General features: G+C 50.0%; 1 protein-coding gene across 1 annotated transcript; it reads right to left on the bottom strand.

Annotated features, from left to right (window-relative positions):
- On the bottom strand, positions 1-27737 carry LOC119097401 (dimethylglycine dehydrogenase, mitochondrial-like). Its single transcript, XM_037220444.1, has 9 exons — positions 27720-27737; positions 10536-10689; positions 4733-4928; positions 3505-3704; positions 2694-2933; positions 2256-2439; positions 1136-1232; positions 604-670; positions 1-5 (listed from the first exon to the last, which is right to left on the bottom strand). Exons 1-9 carry the CDS (start codon positions 27735-27737, stop codon positions 1-3), a joined length of 1161 nt encoding a protein of 386 aa, XP_037076339.1.

Below are 27737 nucleotides of genomic sequence, written 5' to 3'. Positions count from 1 at the left end.
TCAGTCTGCGGATTAGGCCAAAACTCATGGGTTTAACCAATCCATAAACAGTGAGTTGCGAAGTGCATTTGCGAGGAACATTATGCACATAGCCAAGACAGTCGACATAAGACGGACAGGTGAGTAAACTGAAAAAATGGTGTGGGATGATCGGCAGGCAATTTTGAATTCACTTCTGCTATTCGTTTCGATAACGGCATGTTGCCGAAATATCAATGCAGCTTTATCTCAATTTTCTTAGTTTTTCTCTGAGCAAGATGGCTATCGCTACTGTCTTATCTAAATCGATGTATGGCTACAGTTTTAACACCCACATCACATACACAAAATAAATGAACAACTAAAATATCACTCGACTAGGAGTGTGAACCCATGCTCCTGTGGCTACAGATGCATAACATTGATATCTGCTATGACACTCAACATTCACAACCAAAAGGCTGCGCTAAACACAAAACACACAGGAATGTTAAACCAGGCCCTCATATATTCCCGCCACTTCGTATTGCACAGTACAAATCCCACCAAGGCATTACACAAAATTACACAATGAGCTTGTGTAGTGCATATCCATTGCACCACAGTGAGTAGAAAAATCCCCGCGTGGCTGGCTCCGTCTCTGCTTGGCCTTGGCCTTGGCGGCCTTGCGCTTCAGCGCGTCTCTGGCCGGCTGAGTCAGCAGCGGAGGACCAGGCAGCACCACGGCGGGCCGCCGCTCGCCCAGCAGCGCCACCTGCCGCAGCGGCACCGCAGTATCAGTACGGACGGCGGCCAACGACGGCAGCGACAGCGGCGAGCGCGGCCAGCCCGCCGCCGGTCCGGGCCTGCTGCACGTGAGGTGGCGAAACGACGAGGGAGGGTAGGGACACACCAAACGTCATAATATGTAGCTCACCGCTCATTTCTATTTGCGCTCTGTGTACTTGTTCAGCGCTTACGGACGGTCGCGCAGCGTTATTAGAATAACACTGCGGGCGAGATATGGCCGCGTTTGCTTTCTGGAAAGCAAGGGTCCAGGGCCATTGCCACCATGCCTCTGAACTTGGGAATGTTTGACGTTGGTGCTGAACGGTTCCATCAGCCGCTGCGTTGTCATCGACCGGTATCCACTGGACTGGAACGAATCGCACCTCACCGGGCCGCGCGCCCTTTCATTGACCTGCACCTCGGTGCTGGCGACTGCCAGGTACGGCGGCACGTACGCCTTGGCCAGGGTCTGGCCGGTGTTGTGGCTGTAGCACCCGGAGGTCGTGTTGCCGACCACCTGCCGACAGCGAGGGGGGGGGGGTGGCACCGTCAGCAGTAGCGGTCCCCGCAAGAGATGTCTCCCAGAGCAGGCCGTTCAGTGTTTGTTTTGGTCCGAAATGCATAATGCGTGCCACAGCCTCAACGTTGAATAGCTCGATCCAGAGGATCCTGAGGCTAACACGACCTTTCCCCATCTTCAGGATTTACAGCCGTGGCAGCCACACATCTATCCCATATCCCGGTCTGAAGCCTGTTGGAGTATCTGGTCACAGTCAGCTGCGAGCCTGCCGTTGTTAGAGCAGCGATGTGGGCAGCCGAGGTCTGCAGTGGGCATAGTGGTCACTGTGTGGCTGTGATGAATCATAACTTGACCACCGCTGGCCAAAAGTATTGGAATCAAAAACAGCCGACTTACTGATCTAGCTGATGGTGCGACATTTGATCAATACCAATGTGTTGAATCGGTCGGCTGATCATCGAGATGTGTGGTGGTTGATCATAGAAGACGGCATGCCAACAGACATACCGCCCTACTGCAGACAGACATACCCCGCTGTCCGCATTACCAATAAAGTGGCCGAGTCAAATGACTTCATTCGGGTCCCAGTCAGAATGCTGGTGTATTCTCCGAACCTGATTTTGGTTGGCATTCACTTTTGATATTAGAGTCTAAGTCTAAGTCAAAGCACGAATCAGGGTATAAGTGTCCTAAATCTGAGTCTCATCTCCCGGTCCGAGTATTCTGTCTTTTAAACTGTTCATTTCGAACCAAGCCCGAATCCACAATTTTAGACTAATTAGGGAGTGCTAGTTCGACTGACTCGCATCAGATCCCCTTGACAATCAGAACAGCTCACTCGCGTTCGGGCATGAAAAGCTCTCGAGAGCGGACTCAGGTCGAGTCTGGACTGAGTCAATACGCATACATAACTACACTCAAGCATACGCGACACCATACAGCAGACTACACCGAAAGGCTAGTCTAAAACGACTGTTACATAACCAACCTGAGGTCATGGAACTCGCTGCCCGTGCCGGTGATGATGAGGAACTTCTCATCGGGGAGAGAGGTCAGGGTCAGCTCGGCCATGACCTTGCCGCCGGGGGTCAAGTAGTGCGCGACGCAGGTCCTCCAGGTGGCGGGTATCGTGTTCGCCGTGGCGTACTCCAGAAGTGCACGGGCGTCCGAACCTAGGTAGCGGAAGAGGGTGTTGCTGTTCAGACGGCTGTGACACCTGCAAATTCTTGTCAGTTGCGCCGAAGTACAGTCAGGTTGATCTGGGAAGTTCTGCAGATCTGCTATTGCAATCGTTGTGTAATTTGCTCGTTATTTGCGTCGCTACATGTACAAAGTAAGCAAGCTTTCTGTTTCCGTCTTGATCGTTTCCTAATCCTCACGCGTCGCCAAGTCCGGCCCAAACCCTGAAACGTAAAGTCTGTCCCACCCGAGAGGTAGAACTTGGCGAAGGGCGTGATGTCGATGACGCCGACCCGCTCCATGACGGTGCGGCACTCGTCGCCGACCCGCTCGTGCCAGTTGGTGCGCTGGAAGCTGGGCCTGTACTCGGGCTCGGTGCCGGGCTCGGCAAACCACGCCGGCTGCTCCCACCCGGTGTGCTGCTCCATGGAGGCGCCGCGCGCCACCAGCTGCGCGTGAGCCCCGCTGACCCGGCTGGTGGGCCGACTTGCGATGAGGGGTCACGGTCACCGCCGGCCCGCGCCGCCCGCTGGGCATAGGTCGGTGGCGGGGAGGACGCAGAGTGGTGCAAGTCCGCGGGGGGATGTTAGTCTGCAGGCTAAAGTGGTAGCCGAGGTCATTACGTTACCATGGGAAATATGGGATGGGTCATGTAGCAGTTTGTGACCCGCGGGTGCCTGGTTTAATGAGCAACGCTCATCGACAGATGTCAGTAGGTTTTATTTTCAACGTAAATGAATGGCTGGTCGCAGGAAATCCAATCATAGTTAAACGCGAGATGTCATACTTTATTCCGTCTTCCGTCTGTCACTCAACCCGCGACGCTATTGCCATCCGGAGCCCAAATCTAGACCAGAATGTCCCGGTCTGGACCATCTAGTCCCGCCCGGTTGGACAACAGGCTGTGCGGGCTATGAACACCCCGACAACACACAGACGTTACAACGAACATCCGAGCTGTTCTGATTGCGGCAAGGGCAGAGCCGAAAGGCAGCCGGTTCAGCGGGGGGGGGGGGGGGGGCGGGAGGCCCCACGCGCCAGTGTCCCGGATCACGCACCTGCCCAGCGCTCCTCACGCGGCAGGCCCAGCGCTGTGTTCATGCCGTAGCTCTCGCGACACTTGGCCAGGCTGTAGCTGTCGGTGGTCCAGGGCCCGTAGCGGCATGGGTCCACCTCGATCAGGTCATACGGCGGCTCGCCCTGCTGTATCCAGTCGGCCAGGAACTTGCCCACTCCGCCGCCGTGCACGATACCGTACCTGGCAAGTGGCCACGAAGGGGGGGGGGGGAGGCGGTGTTAGGGGCCACGAACACGATACCGTAGCTGGTGATGGGCTCGGAGGGATGAACAGTGTTACGAGCTGTGGAACACGATACCGTAGCTGGGGAGGGGCTCGGAGGGATGAGCAGTGTTATGAGCCGCGGCACACCATGCCGTGCTTGGTGGGAGTTGGAGGTATGAGCAGTGTTCGAGCCGCGGAACACCATGCCGTACCTGGTGAGGGGCTCGGAGGGATGAACAGTGTTATGAGCTCTAGAACACAATATCGTACCTGGTGGGGGCTTGGAGGAGTGAGAAATTTTCGAGCCGCGGAATACAATATCGCACCTGGTGAGGGGTTCGAAGGGAAGAGCAGTGGGTGCGAGCCGCGGAGCACGATACCGTATCTGGCGAGGGTAGGGGGGGGGGGCGGAGGGGTAAGCACTGGTTACGAACCTTCAACATGGCCGGGAAGGCGAGGGTGTGATATTGCATCTGTAAAAAGCCTTCAGTGGAGCAAGCGGTCCAGTTAAGCATTTCATTCGGTAGACGCACAATCCAGTCAGACAACACTCCCAGTCCAAATACAGGCCCAGCATCTTTGGCAGCATGCCCGCTTACACTGGAGCAATGCAATTTGTTTGGGGGCAGGTAACATACAACAAACGTAATAGGTACGCAGCGGTTGTGTGACGGTGACGAGCAGGACTGCTCCGCGTGTAGCGGCGTCTCTAGGGAGGCCAGCGCAGTCGTCCGATGGAATCGCCAGCTAACTGTCCAGCCGAGTCTACTTTACCAACCGTCTGCAATTGTGGCATCTGCTAGTCACCGTCTGCGGAGCCAGCTGTTCAAGGATGTTTGACCGCAGCCTGCCACCAAAGCCAGGACATACTTCCCACGTGGTGTCAGTGTTAGACTGTCCAGCATTTGTCCAATCTCAAGGCATTGCACCTCTTGTTCAAAAATAGCCTCTTCGTCTTCACGAAATACCCGAGCAGCTTCCCTCCTCATGCGCCCATTTCTCACCTGAAGCCGACGGCGGCCCACATGTTGGGCAGCAGTGTGGGGCCCACCATGGGCAGCACGTCCGGCGAGTAGGTGATGGGCCCGTTCACCACGCTCTGGATGCTCGCCTCAGCAAAACAGAGCAGCAGCTCCATGGCCATTTCTAGGTTGGGCTCAATACGGTCCAGATCCGGCGGGAACAGTTCGCGACCGAACCCTAGCGGCAATAAACAGAAACTATTATTGCCACAACGGACGGCAGGTGTCGACAAAGTCATGACCCTGTGAGCATGTGACATTACCGGCATGCAAGATCGCCACGCCCTGTTTAGTTCCGCAGACCCATGTAATGTGGGTGCTGATGATGATGATTGGGGTTTTAGGGCGCGTCGACTTCTAAGGTCATTTTGCGCCCATGACAGCTAAGTGTTTATCGAGATGTATAAATGGCTGTGAATCCGACGCTTCTCAACGTGAAAACAGCTGTCCGGTGCCAAGCATGCGAGAATCGTCACCAATAAGGTCTGAAAAGGTAAGACCTGACGCATCTCGTCCGAAGTAAAGTGCCCGCTCTTCTCTGAACTGCGGGCAGAAGTGAATGACGTGGCGAACCGTGAGTGGCGCATCACAACGAGGACATATAGGGCGTTCTCCGCCGCACAAAAGGTAGCTATGTGTTGCGTGCGCATGGCCAATTCGTAATCTGCTGAGGGTTAATTCTTCACGTCTCAACTTACGTGAGCTTGACGGCCATGGATCCAGTTGCGGCTTGGACGCCTTTAACTTATTGTTTACAACGGCATCCCAGCAGCGTTGACATTTCCCCTTCACAAAGGTCGCGATGGCAGTGTAAAAGTCCCTTGCCGGCAACGGTAAAGAACGGGTACAAAGTGCACACGCTGCCCCTTTTGTGGCCGATTCAGCACGCTCATTACCTGCGATACCCACTTGATTCGGTATCCAATATGACGAACCACTGAGATCCAGCGCTGTCAGGCGAACTAAAATATCCTGTATAATGGGACAAGGTGGGTTAAAGGCTGTCAGGGCCGACAGGCTACTCAAAGAATCGGATAAGATCACGTGTGAGTTGCTCTCACCAACTTCGATGAAGCGTAGGGCTTTACTTATTGCAAAGAGCTCGGACGTTTAAACGGAGGCGTGTTTCGGTAAAGAAAAGGACTGGGTGGCTTGGTCTTTTACAAATGCAGCACCAACGCCCACCCCCGTTTTGGACCCATCAGTGTATGTGGCTTGAAAACCTATGTACGACCCGATGTGCTCCAGGGCCTTCGATCTCAAGTCGCATAGGATCGCTCTCTGTTTGCTGGTGCATGAAAGGGATACATCCACTTTTGGTGAGATTAGCTCCCATGGAGGCACTAATACGGGACGCGACCTTAGCACACAACGCAGACTTATGTCACTTTCCCGGAACAGCTTCTTCATATGGACACCAAATAGAACAGCGGACGGCCTTCCGCTTCTTTAGAACTTGCTTTCCACATCACGTGAAAAGATTGCTCGGTGAGTCGGATGGTTCGGAAATTGAGCCAGCTTGCAAAAGCACCGCATGCCAAGCAATTCCCTTCTCAGTGCCAACGCCGGTTCATTAACTTCCATGGTAAAGCTAGCAACTGGCGACGTCCTGAATGCCCCCGTCACAATGCGTAATGCGGTATGGTGCACGGTGTCTATTAAACGTTTGGAGGAACTCGGCGCGCGGTCATGAATAAAACAGCCATAGTCAAATTTCGACCGTATAAGTGAGCGGTGTAGCAGTAACAGTGTTCTTCTGTCCACTCCATAACTTGTTCGAGACACATACTTCAATGTGCTCAATGCTTTAAAGCAGTTGTCACGTACGGTTTTCAGATGTGACGCATACGCTAAACGGTTATCAAACTGCAGACCCAAGAAGCCGGTACTGGATTCGTTCGGGTTGGTCTGACCGTATAGCCTTAAAGCCATGGCGGGGCATTGACGAAGTCGTCTGCAAAAATGCATAGCGACTGTTTTCGAGGTTGAGAAACGTAGTCCGTTTACAACACTCCATCTCTCCAGGCTGATCACAGCCAACTGCAAGCGACGCTCCAAAGAAGCAAAGTTTGACGAGGCATACCAGATGGCGACATCATCCACGAAGAGAGAGCGACTGACCGACTTTGGAAGGGAGTCGCCAATATCGTTTATCATCACAGCGAACAAAACGACGCTCAGAACTCTGCCTTAGGGCACGCCGTTATCTTGTTGGTACCTATCCGAAAAGTGTGAGCCAACGCGAACTCTGAAAAAACGATCGGTCATAAAGTTCGCTAAGAACGTGCCCCTGGCTCCTCGAGTGCCATGATGAAAGAGCTTTTTCAGGATGCCGTAACGCCACGTTGTATCGTAGGCTTTTTCAACATAAAAAATATAACGCCAACATGTCGTTTTTCCATAAAAGTGGTGCGGGTGTTTGTGTCGAGAGCTATAAGATGGTCAATGGTAGTGCGATTTTTCCTGAATCCACATTAATCAGCCATAAAAGCATTGTATCGCTCCAAAAACCACGACAAGCGTACATTTACCATACGTTCCAACAACTTACAAATGCATGATGTCAGTGAAGTAGGGCGGTAGTCGGCAGGGTCAGCCCCACTCTTACCATGCTTGAGCATAGGGACAATGTGTGACTCAAGCCAAGACTCCGGAAAACCTTCATTCGCCCAGAGTTTGCTGTACGTTGCTAAGAGGGCCTCAACTACTGAAGTGGGAAGTTGCTTAAGCATGACGTTGTGAACTAGATCCGGACCCTCTGCCACGTTGCGCAGCGATCCTATCGCGGAAATTAGTTCGGCCATTATAAAAGGTCGGTTGTATGACATCTGTTCTGTCATGCTGAAGTCGACAGGGGATGCCTCGCAGCGGATCCGGTGACCCATAAACTGTGGGAGGGCATTGCCGTCACCACATCACTCGGAGAATACGCGGGCTATTTCATTTGCTACGTCAGCTGGGTGAATAATGTCACGTCCAGTGATACGGAGCACAGGGCGTGGTGCAGACGAGTGCTGTCCCGCAATGCGTTTGATCCGTGACCATACGTTGGATGCAGGTGTTTGGCAGTTTAGTTGGCCGACGTACGATCGCCACGATGCCCCGCTTAGCATCTAGAATGGTGCGTCTAGCAGCTGTTCGTGCTCGTCGAAGTGCAATTAGATAGTCAGTTGTGGTCCGACGGTCAAACTTTCTAACGGCCCTGTAACGCGCACAGATGGCGTCCCGGCACTGCTGCGTCCACCATGGGACAGGAGGACGACGAGGGCAGCCCGACGTTCGCGGCAAGCACCCTTCTGCAGATCGCAAAATCAACGAGGTCAAATCCTCTGTTGAAGGGTGTTCACTCGCTGGTTGCATAGTAAGGGAATGCTCGATCCTCGCTCGAAACTCGATCCAGTCGGCTTTTCTAAAATTACAGCGCTGTGGTCGAGAACCAAGGAAAACGTCAGCCCGGTACTTGATCCAAATGGGGAAGTGGTCACTTCCCACTGGATCGTCTGACACCGACCAGTCAAAATGGTTGATCAGTTGTGGGCTCAAAAGACTTAAGCCGATTGCTGAAGCCTGTCCTGATGGGAGTGTAAAATGGGTACGCGTGCCCGTGTTTAAGAGGCACAGCGATTCTTCATGTATGAGGGCTTCGCAGCGTTTCCCGCGAGTGTTTGTCTTGGCACAACCCCACGCTGAGTGGTGAGCGTTAAAATCACCCAATATGAGGACAGGCGGCGGAAGCTGAGCCACTGGTGAGGGGTGTCTGTGATGAGGAGACCGGTGGTTTCTCAGACGAAGGAATACCGGACGGCGCGCGAAGGCTGCAGCCACGTCGAACCGTTGTCCAGCCGTCATTTGTTGGCGATCCAACTGGTGTCGAGGAGGCCGGCAGCACGGCGACCACCTACTGCTCGGTTGGTGGGAAGGGCGCTTAGAGTGCTGGCTGCGAGTCCAGGGCGCGTGTTGAGGGTACAACTGATAGGCCAAATGACCCTAGAAGTTCCAGAAATTGAACAGCCGTCATTTACTCGATCGCATTAGTGTCCGGCAACGAAGCTTTCACTTTCGATGCGTACGATATTTTTGGATGGGTTTCGTTATAAAATTCTCGAGCCTCAAGGAAGGATACGTTTTTAGAAGTGATTGATATGATTTCCTTCTCCTTGGCGTAGGCTGGACATGCACGGTCGTGCGACATGTGCGGAACCTGGTCCTTGCCGCAGTTGACACGGTGGGGTTTGTCAGAAGTACAGTCTTCGCTCATGTGCTCGAGGGGCGCACATTTTCCACACGCTGCGTGGTTCCGACAGTTGGGTTTCGTGTGACCAAATCGCTGGCACTGATAGCACCGCATGGGGTTAGGTAAAAACTGACGTACTTTCATGCGGACGTATCCCACCCGTATCTCGGACGGTAAGTCAGGGCGACAGAACGTGAGTATGAGGTTGCTGGTGGGCACCAACTCTCCTCACCTTCTAACGAGGATCCGTCGAGCGGCGGTCACTTCAAAATCCGAGAGCTCCTCCACGATCTCTTCCTCCTCAACGTCACGCAGATCAATACAGTTCACCACGCCCCTGGACGAATTTTTGGTGTTGTGTGGTGTCGCTGACATTGACACTGTGTTTCCCACGTTTACCAGCCCCATCTCGAACACTGTACGTAAATTCAGTTGCTTCCACAGCCCGACTTGCCTCCAAATCACCAGCAAATTCAACTTTTATTTTTCCATCCAGGAGCTTCTCACGTCTGATAATTTTTTTCAAATTTGTCACGCTATTTTTTCTCTGAAACGGTGACAGGGACGCCACCCTAATTTCATGACTTTCGAAGACGAGGATCCGTGGTCCGGAGATAGCAGAGTCTTTTCCGCACCCTTGGGTTATCGTGGTCTGACCCCCTTTCGGAGGACGGGTGTTTTTAGAGGTAGAGGACGCCATGCAAAAAGTGGTTTTCTTTCGGCACCGGGGCTCCCCACCCACCACGGAGCCCAACTGGGGGACAACCCAACACTTCCTCGGGAGGTGGTCACCGCCAGGGGCTACTCCGGCGCTATAACGGGGCGAGCGACGCCTCCGACACGGCCAGGTGTAACCGGGGAGATCCTTTCCCGTCCTGACCGTGGTTCAGCGCCGCCGCCCCTTGACCCCTTAAGCCGCAGCGCGCGGCCAGGCGCCCCGAGCGGAAACCCGCAAGGAGCACCCAACCGCACGCGAGCGACAAGCCGCTAGAACCCGTGCGGGGCCCCACAGGCCCCCCGCGCTCCCGGATATCCTGGCCGAAGTGGAGTGTTGGGACCGCCGCGCGGCTGACCCGCACGACGCGCCTCTCAGCCACCAGGATCCGATCAACCCGGGGACGCGGGCGAGGGGGCACGGCGACCCCGATACAACGAGGATGAGGAGTGGTGATAGGGTCGGATGCGGGAGTGCGGGTAATGTGAAGGGAGCAGGCGGGACAAGAAGCAGGAGCTCATGTACCGGCAGTGTCGCTACGGCCCTGAGAGGAACAGCTTGCGCTGTCCACCCGTTACCGGAGCTGGGACCCGAAGGGGCGCTAGTCCCCAACACCGGCCGAAGCCGGTGCCCCTGCGAGGTTGATATGTAGGTTGGAGACCAAGGCATCAACATTGTGACAGGCCCAAGTGAATGTGACATCAGCGACGAGTGAACACTTTGCTTTCAATCGGCTTCAGCCTGTTTATCCTCAGAGCGCTCGGCAAGCTGTCTTCACGCGCGTCGTTTCGCACCGCGCCCCTCCGATCAGGAGGCGCCCCTGTCCCGGCGCGTACCTGGCCGGACGCCCCTCAGGACCCAGTCCTCGGAGAGACTCATGCGGTCCGGATGCTCATAGGGCCCGATCAGAAGGCCGTCCCGCTCCTGACGGACGTGGTAGGAGCTTTCCAGGTGGCGCAGCACCGGAAACTCACGCTTCAGCGCCTTGACCTGGCGACCAAACAGCGCGGGTCAAGACCACGGCGGATAGCCGGCGTTGAGGAAATTAAGATGAAGAGGGGAAGAGAGAGAGAGAGAGAGAGTAGAGAGAGAGAGAGATCTCCCACCCCCTCCGAGAGAGAAGAGAAGAGAGAGGAGAGAGAGAGAGAGATGAAGAGAGAAGATGATGAGTGAGAGAGAGGCCCGAGAGAAGAGAGAGAGAGAGGCGAGAGAAGAGAGGGAGGAGAGAGAGAGGAGAGAGAGATAGTAGATAGATAGATAGATAGATGGATATATATTATATATATAAGTATTGTTATATTTGTATTAAATCTACTTAATGTATATATATGTGTATATATTATATATATATACATATATAATATATAATATATCTTATATCATACATAGGGGGACATTGCTTGATGGGCGCTGATTACCAAAAAAGTTCCTTTCCTTACGTCAAAACCAGAGCGTCAGCACATCTATCGAATTCAGCGTAAATATGCAGATGAAACGCTGGCCGAAGATGTGAGGCACTGACACAGCACGCATGGCAGTTTTCGCCTGTAAATTTTAGTGAAATATCGCGCTCGCTGCAGACACCCATCAAGCAAATTCACAAAGTTTGTTCCGATATGGTTGGGGGCTCTCCCGCCATCGACGCCCACGTCTCAAGCCGTCACACCAGTACGCAATATCCGCGGAACTCTGACGCAGTCCGTCCCGCGTGTTTCCAAGAAGAGCGGCTGCGTCTTCCGGTGGGAAGATAAGGGCGCGGCTTGGTAGGCCTAAGGTCGTGCTGAGGCAGGTCTCCGTTCTACACAACGCTTTTCAGCTCAGTATTGGGAGTAGGCGCTGCGGACGCCGGCACTTGGCTCCCTTCGGCGGTGCGCCAGCCACGTCACGAGCGCCGACCCGACCGGGGTTGCTCGGCGATCGTGGTGAACGGGCATTCTGACTTGCCTGGCTTTCACTAAAACGCTATTGTTAATTGCTGTACTGACACTAACGCTAGTCTATCTCTCCTATTTTCCTGTTTGTTCTACCAGGGATGAGACTATCAGTCCCGTGTTATTTAAATGCATGATGCTCCTTGCAGATGTTCTTAAGAACTTGAGTAAAACGCTATTGACCTAATTGGCTGGTAACTGTCGCATTTTACGTCACATTGTCTTGTTGATAGAAACACCAAAAGCTTCCTAGCCCCGACGCTACTTTTTTAAGCACGTGAGCAGGTTCAATTTCACCCTTCCCCGCAGCCGTGCTAAACTTTGCTGCATACTGTATGTCATTGAGTATCTATCTCACGCCTGGCTACGTCGTGGCTTGGTCATACAGTACGATTGCTGCACGGAACTGCTGAATTGCCAGCTCGTCCAATCACAACTATCGTGTTGTGCACACCAGATAGTGGGGTAGATAGTTACAACAAATAACTCGGGAATGCGTCTTACAGCTTGGCGGTGCATTCCTTGGTGGAGCGCGAGTTGCTAACAACTCGCACTCGAAAATTATATTTCATCCTGAGTATAATGAGAAAAGGACAAAGTATGGCGTAACTGAACGCACTGGCAATTGCTACTCAAACATGTATGTTGTCAAAAACAATTGGAAAAACTAAAACACAAGTTGTTCAGTGCATTAGCGAGTAACATTATTCATATAGATAAGACAGTATTATCAGCCTTATTCCTCGGAGAAAAACCAGGAGAATGGATATATAGTTGGGGTGATATTGCGGCAACATGCCTTTATCGAAACAATAGCGGAGGCTTGCTATTGTGCCACTACAAGTGCAACCGATGTCACTACAAGCCCAGCCGACGGGGCCCATTCGCTGATTGGAGCCTTTCTATTGTGTCACTACAAGTGCAGCCGATGACACTACAAGCCCAGCCGACGGGGCCCATTCGCTGATTGGAGCCTTTCTCGGACCCCTGTTTCGTCTCCGCCAAGGCTATCACACTTGAACCCAAACGAAAGGTACCATGAACGACCTGTTTTAGTTCGGGAACTAGAACGTTTTAAACCTTAGGGGAGTGGACCATATCGTCATGGACATGGACCATATCGCCTAATTTTCATCATTTCAATTTGTTTAAAGCACGCAGCAAAAATATGAATCTGCAGCATTGTAATTCCGAAAAACTGACGATACCTGACCGGTCACCATTTTTACGCTTCGTTTTTGGATGCACGCTGTAAGCCATAATCATTTCGATGATATACACTAAAACCCTGGCATGACAAGCGGCGGATCCAGCCAATAATCTCTGAAATTGAGTCAGGGGGCTGGTGTTTGTGATGTGGTGGTGGTAAGCGCTCCCCGCCACACCTGACACCTGACGCTCCCTGGCTGAGGGACGCCTGACACATGATAGCCTCCAACTAAGTGACACCTACACAAAACATCCTCCGGCTGATGTACACCTGACACCGGACACCTGTCACCCTCCTGGCTCAGCGGCATCTGACACCTGACACTCTCCGGTTGCGGTACACCTGACACCTGACATCCTCCGGCTGAGGTACACCTGACACCTGACATCCTCCGGCTGAGGTACACCTGACCATCTTCTGCACAAGACCAACATATGGTGCTAGTTGCACTGACGTCAAGCGGAACAGTGAAACTTAAAGCGTATTTCAGCGCCATGGGAAGACGATTGGGAAGGCCGACACGCCCCGTTGCTTCACCCCCTTGGTCCGCCCTTGATCATTATGAAAACGTCATCACCCAGTACTCAGCGACACCCGAGCCCTACACGCCGGCACGCACGTGTCGGTAAGCTCGCCAGCTGGCCAGAGGGGTGCGCAGGTGGAAGGGGACGGGAACATTGCGGCGCGGAGGGGAGGGGGATTTCGCATTGGCTGGTCGGGAGGGAGAAATGGTGGTGTGGCATCATTCACACCGTTGACTTCTACCGGCTTGGAATTTGAAGAAAAACGCGTGAACGATTTCCTTTGCTTTGAACGACGAGCTTGGATAAATTTGTGGGTGGGCAGATATAAGGTACAGATACACTTATTCACTCGGAGACATTTAGAAGAAGTCAGAGGGCGGGGTGTATTGCCCCACCCGTTTCCAGTGCACGTGCTAATGCTTATGCAGCTGTACCAGTTATAATCGGAAACATCCCGAGGTCCATGTTTACCTTCCGCCAAAATATTAGTCCAATGTCTGGGCGACATACGGCCATCTGCCACTCGACAGGGTTATAATGCGGCTCCTGGTGAAAAGGACGGTTTCAGGCACGTAGCCGGCGAGAGGGGGACAGACCATGGTACCATTGTTCCTGAAGCATATCTACATATATACACACACACACACACACATATATATATATATGTATATATATATATATATATATATATATATATATATATATATATATGTGTGTGTGTGTGTGTGTGTGTGTGTGTGTGTATGTGTGTGTGTGTGTGTGTGTGTGTGCTTATATGTGTATACCTACATATATAGATAGATATAGATATAGATATAGATATATATATATATATATATATATATATATATATATATATATATATATATATATATATTATATATAGATGGATAGATAGATAGATAGATAGATAGATAGATAGATATATAGATAGATAGATAGATAGATTACAATTTCGTGCCTTCGGTGCGTCCAAATCAACAAACGAACCGCTGAGCTTCTGTATGTAACGGGTAATTGAAACGGCTTAGAATCGGCGATAGCAGGTTTGTGTCGTGTTGGTAAAACCACATGTCAGTTCGTTGGTCAAACAGTGAGAAATCACTAGGCCTTAGCCCAAAATTTCTGGTATCTTCCGTTCATCAAAGCATGTCACAGTCTCCTAAAGTTGGGCTGCAGCCCCAAATGATTGTTTTCTGTCGCTTCCTTTTTTTGTTTCTTTGGTTCTGCTCAGCGTGACAAGCATATGAAACAACCGGTATTTGTTGTCTCCAAACAGCTCTGTAATCCCATCTTTCCATGACCCCGGTACATCCTTCCAGCATGCCTGTACTACCCCCTGCATAGCATTTGCGCACTCGCCGTCATCTTAATTTGAGCCCAACCACGAAACACAGATATTGCTCGTCCCTTTCCAGGCAGCCTAGAAGCCCTGTTTAAACATGTAGATACAAACTGCTGTGGCGCATCAAAAGGTGCCCATCAGGCAACACTGTCGCGCCGGGCTTGGAGCGTGCCTGAGGTATGGTGGAGACATGATGATGGCTGGGCTGCGGCTCGGAGGGCGCGCGTGGTTTCCATAACGGGGCAAGCCTCGAGGAGGCACGCATGTTTTCCGTCATCTCCCAGTGCTACCAGCCACCGGTTGGAATTTTGTCATGTCCTCAGAGCCTTCTGCTCTGAGGACATGACAGCCTGTCGAGGTCCTTCGCCGATTTTTTTTCGCGGTCGAGAAAAGCAAATCCACACGTAGATCAAGCTTGGTCGTGAGGCCACGGCACCTCCCTAGTATGGCAGAAGACTGTATTCGTGATTGAACTATCCCATTGTGTAGGACCGGTGTGCTTGCATTCTGTGCAGCGACAGTCATCCTGGCACCAGTTGAGTGGCATTGCATAAATGGACGTTTTGGTTGCGTGCATGATATTGCAAGTTGCAGTGATAAAATAAGTTTTTGGTGATACGCTGGTTTCTGATTACGCTGCTGGGCATAAACGTCACTGCCATTTCTTGTCATATGGTATCGCGTTGCGCTGCTGGCGACAGGCGTATCCGCAGAAATTCGGTCGGCGACAAAAATACACCCTCACTACCCCTGGCCCACGGTCCCCCCCCCCCTAGCCTACGGTCGCCCCTATAGAAGCGGCCCCTTCAAAAATGCTCAAGATGTGATATGCAGGGGCTCAGCACGACGTGAACACATCCATCCGCTCCAATGCGCGGGGAATAGAGAAGTTTCGCTCATATAGGTAGCTTTACACATTTCACTTCCAATCAGTCAATGTTCCCCAAATCAGGCATGTCACGCATTCAAAACGGTCCTCTTTGACCAGTTAAAACAATTGTGCGCTAGAATTGATGAAAAGCACAGAACTTCAGAGACATTAAAGTACAGCCAACTGTTCACCCCAACCAACACTCTGCCGACGCTCAGTCCACGGTCGGCTAATACAAGCAGATGATTTTCAGGTCACCTTTCGCTGGGCATGTGACATATCTGTTCCCATGCAAATTAAACTGGTTTCAGTTTCTCACCCAAAAACTGACGGTGAAATATCTCATCTAAAATTACATCTCAGCGAATGTGGTCGTGTCGCACCTCAAATGACTCTACATGACGAGGTGACCTCCAATCTGGGCTTCATTTCTATGCGTACTTCGTGTTCCGGGGTTGCAGTAACGTGAAATCGGTATTTCACGTTCAATAATTCATTTCTTCAGCCCATGAACAAAAAGCGCACATAGAAAACGAAACCCATATCTGGAATCAGTAAGTCACGCCGAGTTGTTTGAAGTGCGACATGACCAGCTTCGAGGAAACGTGATTTTGGGTGAGATATCTTACCGTCAGTTTTAGTGACGAGAACCTTTTTCACCGTCCTCGGTTCCATGACAACTGACGTGTCAAATGTCAAGCTACAGTTAAGTTGAAAATCATCGAAATCGTAAGGCCGACAAAACCAGGCCCATTGACTTCCATGCATATCTCTGTTGCATTGCGTGAAAACTGATTTCACATTACAGTATCTAGTAACTCAGTATCTAGTTACAGTATCTAGTAACTCCAGAACAAAAGGTTACATCAAAGTAAAGCCCAGATCTGCAATCAGCTCATCATGCAAGGTGTTTTAGGTGCGACGCAACCATTTTCGGCGAAATGTGATTTTGGGTAAGATACCTCATCAGTTTTTTTTTTAGAACCTGTCTTCCCCAGCTTAATTTGCATGGTAACAGATGTGTCACAGGCCCAGCAAACGTTTTTTTCTGAAAATCATCTGCTTGTATTGGCCGGCCGTGCGCTGAGCGTGGGCAGAGAGTTGGCTGTGGCGAAAAGTTGTCTTTATTTCCATGCTTCTGAATTTCTGCTCTTTTCTATAGATTTTGACACACCGTTAACTTAACTTGGCAAAAACCATAGTTTTGACCATTTGGCATGCCTGATTTGGCGAATGATGGCGATTGACGATATTGACGATAACCTTTGTAAAACCGTCTTCGAGTCACGACGTTAACAAAAACGTCAATCCTGCAAGGGCTACGCGCGAGCAATTATGCTTATCTTTGGCCTCAAGCACCCTCGTGCACCTTACGAAAGTAAATTCGAGTGTCGCGCTGCTGTAAATTTGCGAGTCGTGGTGGTTCTCCTGGAAATCCTCTATTTTCGCCGCTCCCTGCTGGCGGTCTAATTTAAGAGGGGTGCAGGCTGTCCCTAGCATGGAGCAACTGAATGGCAGTCATAAACTATGAATCAGCGAGGAAAACACGACGTTAACGACAGTAACGCGCCGGCTCACGTTTAGATATGCCATATCCTGTGAAGCCATGACTTGCCTCCACCGGAGCCTGCCACTGTCAGTTCAGTTTGTTTGCCAGGGGCCACAAGTGCAAACACCATCGGCGCCTCAGCCGTGCATACTTTACATCTCAAGGTTCTCCACGTCGACTGCACCAGGTGGGAGAACATTCTCGTGCCAGGCGACCTTGGCCGGTGCTCCTACACATCAAATAGCGTCACATGGGTGCCCACAACTGCTGCCGTAAATTTGAGAGTCGTGACGGCTTGCATCCAGGAACTCATCCATCCTCGCCGTTCCCTGCTGGTGATCTTGTCTAAGAGAGTGCACGGCTGAGCCGACTTATGGAGCAATTGAATGGCTATACACTAAAGTGGCCGAGAAGCAAATTGCAGTCAGGCAAGGATAGGTGGCTCATGGGCACCTGTGCAATCGTTTTGACCAATCTCGATGGCCCTATCGGAGAATAATGTCTAGTTTACTTGCACTAAACATTTGATAAACTGGCAAGCCTAGCCTGGTTTGTTCAAAAAGCTGCTACACACTGGTGAGAATGTATTTTTAGTTTGCAGAATACAGAACATGTTTGAACAGGGTCCGCTGGCATTTGGTCTGCAATTTATTTCCGTCCGACAGTGCCGACAATAACCAGATGCCTCCAAGCAGGATTCAGCGCTGCACCTCATTTTGAGCACGACATCGCTCATTGAATGCGTCGCGTTACACTGCGATTAGCAGGTATTCGGCTATGATTCGATGCGTAACTTTGGCTCGGTGGGTCTTGTGCTTAATTTATAAAAAAGGGTAAACATTTTAGATCAAATTACTTTGCCGTTCAGACGCAAGGATTTAGAGCTAGGGCGCGAGAAGGGTGGGATTTCGAATCCAGAGTGGCAGCCTTGGATTCTATCCCACAGCTCCATACGCAGCACCGTCTCCACATTGGTAGTTAAGCAAAGATAGATGTGTCCAGAGCACCTACAAAACATGCATGCATAGCACGCGCTTGGGCGGCGGGAGTCTGCCTCCCGAGGGTTTTTCCAGAATAACTTCCGAGTGGTGTGTGTGTGTGTGTGTGTGTGTGTGTGTGTGTGTGTGTGTGTGTGTGTGTGTGTGTGTGTGTGTGTGTGTGTGTGTGTGTATGTGTGTGTGTGTGTGTATGTGTGTGTGTGTGTGTGTGTGTGTGTGTGTGTGTGTGTGTGTGTGTGTGTGTGTGTGTGTGTGTGTGTGTGTGTGTGTGTGTGTGTGTGTGTGTGTGTGTGTGTGTGTGTGTGTGTGTGTGTGTGTGTGTGTGTGTGTGTGTGTGTGTGTGTGTGTGTGTGTGTGTGTGTGTGTGTGTGTGTGTGTGTGTGTGTGTGTGTGTGTGTGTGTGTGTGTGTGTGTGTGTGTGTGTGTGTGTCTACATGGCGTCGCCTGCCTCCCGCCCCGGCGGGAAGCACGGGCACCGCGGGGATATCCTCCGAATGGTACGGCGTAGCCGTGCCACGCATCGTCAGCCTGCAGGCAGCTGAACGGCCGATCATTTGGTAAAAACAAAACAGATGCACCCTGTAAGGCATAGGGAATTATTCAATTTGCTGCAACAATGGATCTGGGTTAAAGTTGGTTGCATGAAGAGGTCTAACGACGATTCGGATACTGACTGGATTTTGAACTTATTTGATCTTATTATACTTGGAGTTCAAGACTTCAAACCTCAAAGTTTAACATGCATTAGTTCAGATGCAGGCCGATCTATTTTATAAACGTTGTTTCTCTAACTCTCAGTTCTTGAAATATTTGGGGGTTAAACTGCCCTCTTCCTAGCTGAGAGCATCGCATTTAGCCAACCACCCGGGCGAGTGTTAAAGGGCGTGTCATTTTGATTACAGTGCCCGGCGCCTGATGATAAGAGCTGGAGCCAGTAAGTTCAACTACTGCAGCTCAAATTTTTTGGCTGAAATTACTTGTCATAACATTCGCAATAGGGGAATTGGAATTCATGTTTCATCACGGGGACATTGACATCGTTCTTTCTTTTTCGGATAAATGCTCGTTGTAGCTTTGTTAAAAACCTATGCTTGATGCATTTTGCTGAACATTACACGAGGTTCGTAGACATGATATCGACGTTGATGAACAAAAAGGTTTTCATCACACACATTTTGCGATGTGATGGCATCTCCTATGCCGCTGTTATTGTCTTATTTAGGGCATATTTCGTAATTCTAATTAGATCATTGTCGCTTTGTCTGTCTCTCCAGGTTGCGTTTTGCCTTATTCCAAATATGACTGCATTTCGCTTGCGTAGTTTTCCCTGGTGCAGTTTTTTCTTGCAAGGTTTTCCCTGGCGTGGTTTTTGTCAACTATGACATACGATCGTTAGAACATTTGTAGTGGGATTATGAACACCTCAAAACGAGGTAGCGGTTTACGGACAAACAGGCTAAAAAAAAACTGTGCCTCTATTGACGGGCAGATTAAGGCATCGCACGAAGGCACTAACAGGTGAGATATTGTCTTTATGCGTGACATGTTCGAGAACGTCAAAACATGTCCTACCGTTTCTTTTGCACGCTTCTCGGCTGTCGCCGAGTTGAGCGGCAAGGGCAAAAAATCCTCCATGAGCGGCCTGGACAAAAGTGAAGAAACTTGATGAAACCCGCCATGGTTAGTTTGGTGCCTCGTATTGAGGTGGTTGGTTGACCGATCAAGAACACCCAGTAGCTGACATTAACGTTGACGGCGTTATTTTCCCTTTTCCTTTTGTTTTTTTTTTTAAGGTAACGTGACTTACGTCGTCACACAACATATACTGGAGATATAACGGCTGCAGTGGCCATATTAACGCTCAGGGGCTATGGCGCGACCGAGATTCGAACTCAAGGCCCCAAGCGGGATTCAATGGTATTAACTCAACGGCGTCAACAGAGTTTCTGAGCTTAGAAACAGGCCATTAAACAAGGAGTTTCCGAGCTTGATATCTTTCGATGGACGCCATCAGGTCCTAGAGGAAAGAATCCGGCGAATGCATTTATGCTTGGCTTAATGTTGTGCTCAGACCTTCTGCAAGCAACTCTCAATGAGTCTTACATTCCATTGGACTGGCAGCATGTAAGTCATGGCAGAGATACTGAGTGACAGGGACAAACCCATCGGTATCAAAATATAATTGGTAAGAATATGAATTTGTATAGATTTTGGGAAAATTACGGGCGTCGGCACAAGTCTGGGCGCAGGGCTTTTGCAAACTTTATGGAATTACATCAAACTGATGCCACGTAACCTTACTGCTTGTACTTTTTTTCGTCATTATTAGCTTCACGCGCACTACTTCTACAAATACCAACGCAGACATGGACGTTCAGGCGCAACATAAGCAAAAATATATATGTCATTGTTGAGACGCAATCCGAATGCTTTGATTATATTTATTTTTAGGACCAGAGCACGCATCAAGCAGGAGTTGTTGCGTGAGCGCTGACTCCACCGTCCGATCGAAGATTTTCGGGTAAACGGAATGTGGCGGCGAAAGCCTAAATGGTACAATGCTTGGCACGGTCCGTCCTACCCCCCAAACATCACCCGAACATAGACGCAGTTTTTGCCACATGCCGGAGGACATGTGCAGTGTTATGAGGCAAATGACAAGTGCATAATGGGATTGAAACCCAGCCCGTCACGAGCGGCTGAATTGGAATGCGAACGGCTAAACGACTTTCTGGAAACTTCTCCAAAATGTAGAGTTTAAGTATTGTAAAAAATGAAATGCAAATGTGCGGTAAGCTTGTAGGTAGAACTTATAGGGCATGGCTGACGGGTGAGTGTGAGACTTCATGGAATTGGTAAACACATGGGTACCCATGTGCTGCGAGTGACAGGGTGGACTGGTAGTTCACAGATTGGGGGAAATGGTGTGGGCAAGACGTTTGGGAAATGTTGAGTAATTTGTCAGATGAATACTACACAGTGCTGTTCCTTGGGCTTCATTTCCACATCATTTGTTCGAATGAGGCTACTTGGCAATAACCAATGCAACAGAGCGAGCTAGATACAAGCGCTGCTGAAAACATTCCATTAAAAAAATTGATTTCTGGAAAAGGAAACGAGTTGATGACGCGCGGTTATAGCGGGTTAGAGATAGCTGACGGCGGGAAGAGCACAGTCCCATGGATAACGAGAAGATTGGTATAATGAAATCTTGCTCGCGAGGGCCTCCATTTTGGGCACAGCCCCCGGGGTACCGGATGAATTTGGTAAGGGAAATCTTAGCCGTGCCGACGCATAACTATCAACCGGAGTAACGACAGGGAAACCCCATGTCTGCATGCTGGTCTTTCACATTCACATGCATGGGGCGTCATTTCGGAGAATACGCAAAATTTGACACTAACTGGCCTAGGTCAACCAGCCAAGGCAAATGCAATGAAGGCTGAAGGGCTTATCCACACGATGGTGTTATCTACGTATCCATACAGTAAGTGTTCACGTACTTAGAATAAACTTATCCAATATTAGCCACATTTTCGAGGAAACACTGTAAACTTTTAGGCCAATGCGCCACCTCTGGTGACTTATCAATTCACCAATTTTGGTACAGATTAGGTTTACATGGAATGACATCGGGAACAGTCACCCCACTATGAAACTCCAGACATTGTGCCAAGTTGATGCACCTTTCTGATCATGAATCAACTAGTAGCCAAGGCCCATCCCGGTGCAGAATGTTATCCATGCAAAGAAGTTTCAAAGCAAATGTTTTACAATTTTGAAACTTTGTAGCACTTGGTCTGTCTTTTCCTTCCGTTTCCATTCCATGTCGGTATCTGGCATGCGTCACTCAGCATTCATAAGACAAGGCATTGACAACGTTTCTCGAGCGTCATTTTGTCCCGACCTTGTATTGCAATCTCTGCTCATCCTCGAAAGCCGCCCAGCTTGCTTGAAGTGTTGAATATTTCTTCGAGAACCGCTAGTTAAGCTGGAAACAACATTGTTGCGGCCAAGAAAAAAAGATCTTGTTTATAGAGTGCCCACCTTTTGTTTGTTTTCTGGTGCACTCCCTAGGAATTTTGGCCTGCTGATGGGCCTGTTGATACTTGAAACAGGTGTCCTGTTCCAGAAAAGCGGCCGTTTTGATATATGTGAGGGGCTCCTTTTCATCCAGAATATGAGCCCCCTAGTTTATAAAGGGGGCATCCTAGATCGTAATGGGGGAGGGAAGCAGGTTCTAGAGGGTCTTTGGCCTTGATTTTGAACTGGTGTAGATGAGACGCCGTACCGGTGTGTTTTTACATCAGCTTTCACCCTGGGATAAGTAGTTCACAATTTACGAAGAGATAGTCACGAAGATAATGTTGGAAGTAAGACGCCTTGCGCGGCGTGAAAAATTAACCCAACGGAGCCGGACATCCTTAACAACGGGTACCACAAGACATAATAAGGCGCTGAAAAATGTACTGTGAGTGATGGTTTAACACAAGATGATCCAATGGTCCAGAATTCCTTCGCCAATTCACACATAACATCGCTGACAACTTTGATGGCATATGATGGCTCCACGAATTAGTGCTGCAGCAAACATCCCTAACGATAGGAGTGTTCCGACATTACTTCTACTGTCAATACTTAAGTACATGATGTAAGTGCTACGTAGCAAATTGATGCCGCAAAAAATATACCTGACGATCCTTTATTGCAAATATTATACAACCATCGCTTATACGCGACATTATTTCTTCCGTAAAGCCTTATACGCAACATTAATGCTAAAGGACAAAATAAGTACTTCAGGCAATTATACCCGGCATTGCTTCTACTCCACAAACGTATGCAATCATTGATTGTACACGTCATTACTTCTATCACAAAAACTTGAACGCGACATAGTGGTACACCAGAAAACTTATACTTCAAAAGCTTATTCCCGCCATAATCTCTACTGGGAAAAATGTTTGCAACCATAGCTTATACACGGCATTGCTTTCACTAAAAAGACTTCTTTGCGACACTAGTGCTGCACGACAAAACTTAAACTCAACAAATGTAGAGCTTCCATTATTTCTACTGCAAAAGTTATAACCGTCTTCACATATACGCAGGTTTACTTCTACTGTTGATGCTTGCCGTGGAGGGTGACATGCGTGTGAAAACCTGTCAAGGGTGTAGGAACAATATGCAGGTTATGAAGGAATCCCACCACGGCAATACGGAAAAAGTTTTTTGTTCAGTATGCTGCGCGATTTTGTCGATTTGTAGCGCTTGGTGTATGAGCAAAAGTAAAAGCAAAAGCTAGCAAAAGCTCGATGACAGACGAAGCCATTTGAAGTATTGGTTTTGTGGTGTAGCGCTAGTGCCTTAAATAGGTAATTGCAATATAAGAAATATCCGTATAATTAAAGACTTCCTATTTATCCCAGAACATAATATGACGCGTATGAGTTTCTAAAGCGCCCATTCTATCGTATAGTATTTATCTCGTGTATAAGTTTTTACAGAATAAGTGAAGCTACGTATACGTAAAGTCTGCGCAAAGATCAAGTTACCAGAAATTTATACCTGGTCTGTGTAAGTTTTTGCAGAAAAAGTAACGTCGCGTATAGCTGTTCCCGTAGCATTCCTATCAGTGGGGGCTTACGCTCTTATGCCGTAACGCATATGTGAGTGCATCAAACCTCGCAATGCTAATATAAAGAGTCAATTTTATATTAATTTGTAACACCGAATCGCCCTTTGCTGATGTTAGTCCATTGCACGGCATACCACAATCAAATGATTCAATGCCTCAGTCTTTCTCGGCTCAGGCCACGCTGTCCTGCGCTAGAAAGGCTAAAACAAATAAATCATTCTTTTTTAACACGAACGCTGTTCATAATATTGATATGAAACCAAGATAAAGCCACACCTCAGGCCTTTTGCTATTACCCCGTACGTATTTACTTCATTAATTATCGTACCCATGACGGTCTAGGTATTTTTGCACTGCCGAGGTTGTTTGGCGAGGTCAAAAACAACCGACCGACAGAGACTGAGGTAAACTTTCACAGATGTCTAAAGTTTTCTGCAGCATTCAGGCGTTATAGATCCTACAAACTCCCTGTTTTTTCATGTTTAACTGCCCATGCGAAGGCGGCACAGTTGCGGGATAGGAGCCAAAACTGCCACATTGTTTAGATCCCTTTATAATGCCTCACCTCAAACGGTAAATCTGAACGGTCGCACCCGACCCGAAGGCAAACTTCAAATCAAAAGCTTTCCTAATTTGAGATATGTGGTTTACGGTAAAGCCAAAGTCATAGTTTCAGACAGGTGTGAGCTAAGGTTTTATGGTTGGGGGTGATGATGTGCTTACATCACAATCTAGAGTTCAAAAAGCCCACATGAGGGTTCCGAATAAGGGGAGGGTAGGATTGAGACCCTGTGATCCCCTTGGTTTCCACCATCCTATTCCAGATAATGCTACTTCATGGGTTTATGCGGCTGGGTTCATGAATTGCTGCCGAGACCACCAGCGAAAGTCAATCCGCTCACTCTTACGAGGCCCACGACATCATGGTGCAGGAGTGTCTTAGAATGGCCGACTTTGGGTGGAAAGCAACATCCTATGAGGAGGAATTTTTCACTCCTTTTTCCCATATTTTATGTGAATTTTTCACTCCCGCATGACATTGTCTAATCGCACATGCCAAACCCTTATTTCCCTTTCTTAGGTTTTCAGATGTCATCTAAAACCAAGCTCACTTGAAACCACCAAGCATAAACAAGGCTTCACAGAACCTGGACACCTGTGGCTATGTCCTGCCTCACCTAGATCTGAATCATGTCTATGTATGCACAGAACAATGGCGCCACACCTCCAAGCCCAAGAACCCCAGCGACTCCAGCCGCTTGCACGGATGCAGTTTGGTTTGCTTACAAAATGCATTACAATCGGCAGCTGTGTGCCAAATGCAAAGTTTTCATGCATCTCCTATTTTTTCGTCTCACCACCACACGACGAAAGCAGAGCTTGGTGCAAATGTATTTGGTGTACCGTGTGCATTTCTAGTTTGATTTAGTGCTCGCTTCCCGTTTGTTGAGTCACCCAGTTTGCTATTATCTTGAGGTCTAATTTAGTGTTGGTCAATCCATGCTATTTTCATATTCATTTTGTATAGCAAATTTTTGTCTCTGTTCTGTCTGTTTCCGCTCCGTTTAGTTCTAGGTCCAGTCTGTTCATTTCCGAGGTTTCGTTGTTTCTCTGTCAGCGTCCACGAGGAGTTGAGGCGCGGTGTTGGCGATGGGCGGTCATGAAATATAGTGCACCTGAACCCTCGGTGTCTTCGATGTGGCGGCCGTCTACAGCTGATGGCAGCGGTGGGATGGGGGGCCCACGCCGCGACTACTGCCGCGTCGACGAGGTTTTCGCGCTCATTCGCCTGCCCGGTGACGCCTGCCTTATTTGGGGTCGCTGAGCTCGCCTCTGTGACCGCCCGCCGCCACCCGCCCGCCGGCCGGTCGAGTGACCTCCGGTCGGGTCGGTCTGGTGCGTGCCTCCTGCGCGAGACGCCGCGCTGCGTCTGAGCGGACGGCCGGTCCGGCTCTGCCGTGCGCAGCAGCGGGAGTAGGTGTGGCTGATGGCTGCCGGGTGATACCGGGCTGCTGGCGACACTGTCTGGCTGCCGGCTGTGTCTGGGTGCCTGCGCTGCTGCAATGGTCGGTTAAGTACCTAGTCTTGCTTCATCAATTTTTTTTGGACTGAATTGCTTTCCTGACAGCATGAACTCTAAGCCTCCCGTTTCGGCTGATGTGGCTCCTGCTGCGCATTTGAGATCCGAGATGGCTGGTGTGAGGATGTCGAGTTTTGATGGACGTGGTTCGCTGAGACGTTTTCTTGATGATTTTCAGCGGTATGCCATGCTCCGGGAATGGACCGGGGAGTAAATGTCAAATGTCTTCCCGCTGTCACTCACTGGCATTGCTCGTGACGCATTCGATAGCTCGCCCACTCAACAGGCTGCCACCTTCGAGACGGCTGCTGCAGGGTTGAGAGGTGCTCTCGGTGCTAAGACCGTGACAGAGCATCACCTCGCCTTGCGTGAGTTGGCGTTTAGTGTGGGCGAGAGTCTCGATGCGTTTGTCATCAGATTTAAAAAGCTGATGGCCATGGCTTTTCCCACCCTCACCGATACGGGTTCACTGATGTTCAGCCATTTCCTGGCCACCTTACCCGCTGACTTACATGCCGCTGTTATTGCGGACGGTATTTCGTCCTTTGACGGCGCCATCACTTAAGTGCGTAACCTGACTGCTCCACAGGCATATCTGAAGCAGTATCAGCCCAGTGCCCGCCGTCTCGACTGTGACGGTGAACTGGCTGTGTTAACGAAGAGAGTGATGGGCTTAGAGGCCGCAGTTCAGGCAGCCTCTCGTCCCGGTGGCACCTCTGCTGGTCAGAGAGACCGCGGCTCGCGGTTCTGTCTGTGCTGCGGTGGGCAGAATAATGTCCGCGAGCGCTGCAGAATGCAGAACTGGGAGTGCCTCAAATGTCACCCAGTCGGCTACATGGCCGTGATGTACCCCAGACATGTCCTGAGCAGTCTTTTCCGCAGGGAAACGAGTTGGGGTCCGGCCGCCGAGAGAGCAGTCTCCAGCGAAGCGTTCCACCACCGAGCGACCGGACCGCTCAAACTCCGATGGTGTTCAGTCTGAGTCACCATCGAATGTGATATCACTGACCGATGACATGCGTCTGACTGCGCGCCTCGCTGGTGTGGATTGTCAGTGCCTTCTTGACACAGGTAGTTCGATGAGCGTGTTGCATAAGTCCGTGTTTGATGCAATGCCGAACATGACACTGAGGGAGACATCTGTACAGGCCCGTACTGCGTCACATTCTGAGCTCCCACTTCTTGGTCGAACTGTGGCGTCTTTCGACATCGCTGGCGTTAAGTGCACCGTACCATTTTTCGCTTCTGATGTTACTGACGTGCCTTGTTTGCTCGGTGTTGATTTTTTTGCAGCATTGCCCCTGTGTTATTGATTTGCGTGCCAAACAACTATTTGTTACCCCCGCCGAGGCCGTTCGTTCAGTGTCCGCTCACGCTGTGACGGTCGGCGATGTTTCTTTGAGTGCTGACCGAGTCGTCTTTCCTGGCACCGAGGTTATTTTAAAAGGTTTTGTGCGGAATAGTTTCATAATGGCCCTGCTCTCGTCGAACCCGTTGATGAACTGAATGGTTTGCTGGTCATCAGTGTACTCGTGACTGTCGCTGGCTCCAGAGTGCCATTTGTTGTGCGGAATGTGATGACTGAGCCCATTACTATTCCCAAAAAGCGTGCCCTGGCCAGGTTGGAGGTTGGTTTTTCCGAGCAGCCACACGGTTCGAAGGATGAGCTGAAGACTAAGCAAGCTGTCAAACTGCGGTCTGACCAGTGTGGTTCCGACCTGTCGCCTGAGCAGAGAAATAAGTTAGAGTCGCCACTCGAATGACACGCTGACATGTTTGACGGAGAGATCGGGTTTACGGTTCTGTTCACCCATGAGATTGATACCGGTGACCATCCTCCTATTCGTCAGCCCCCCAGGCGTGTTCTACCTCACCTGGCGGACGAACTGCAT

Source organism: Pollicipes pollicipes, unplaced genomic scaffold (assembly GCF_011947565.3).
Source record: "Pollicipes pollicipes isolate AB1234 unplaced genomic scaffold, Ppol_2.1 Scaffold_4295;HRSCAF=5057_pilon_pilon_pilon, whole genome shotgun sequence".
In the NCBI taxonomy this organism is placed as follows: domain Eukaryota; kingdom Metazoa; phylum Arthropoda; class Thecostraca; order Pollicipedomorpha; family Pollicipedidae; genus Pollicipes; species Pollicipes pollicipes.
Note: the sequence above shows the minus strand (reverse complement) of the source record. Positions and strands in the feature narration are given on the sequence as shown.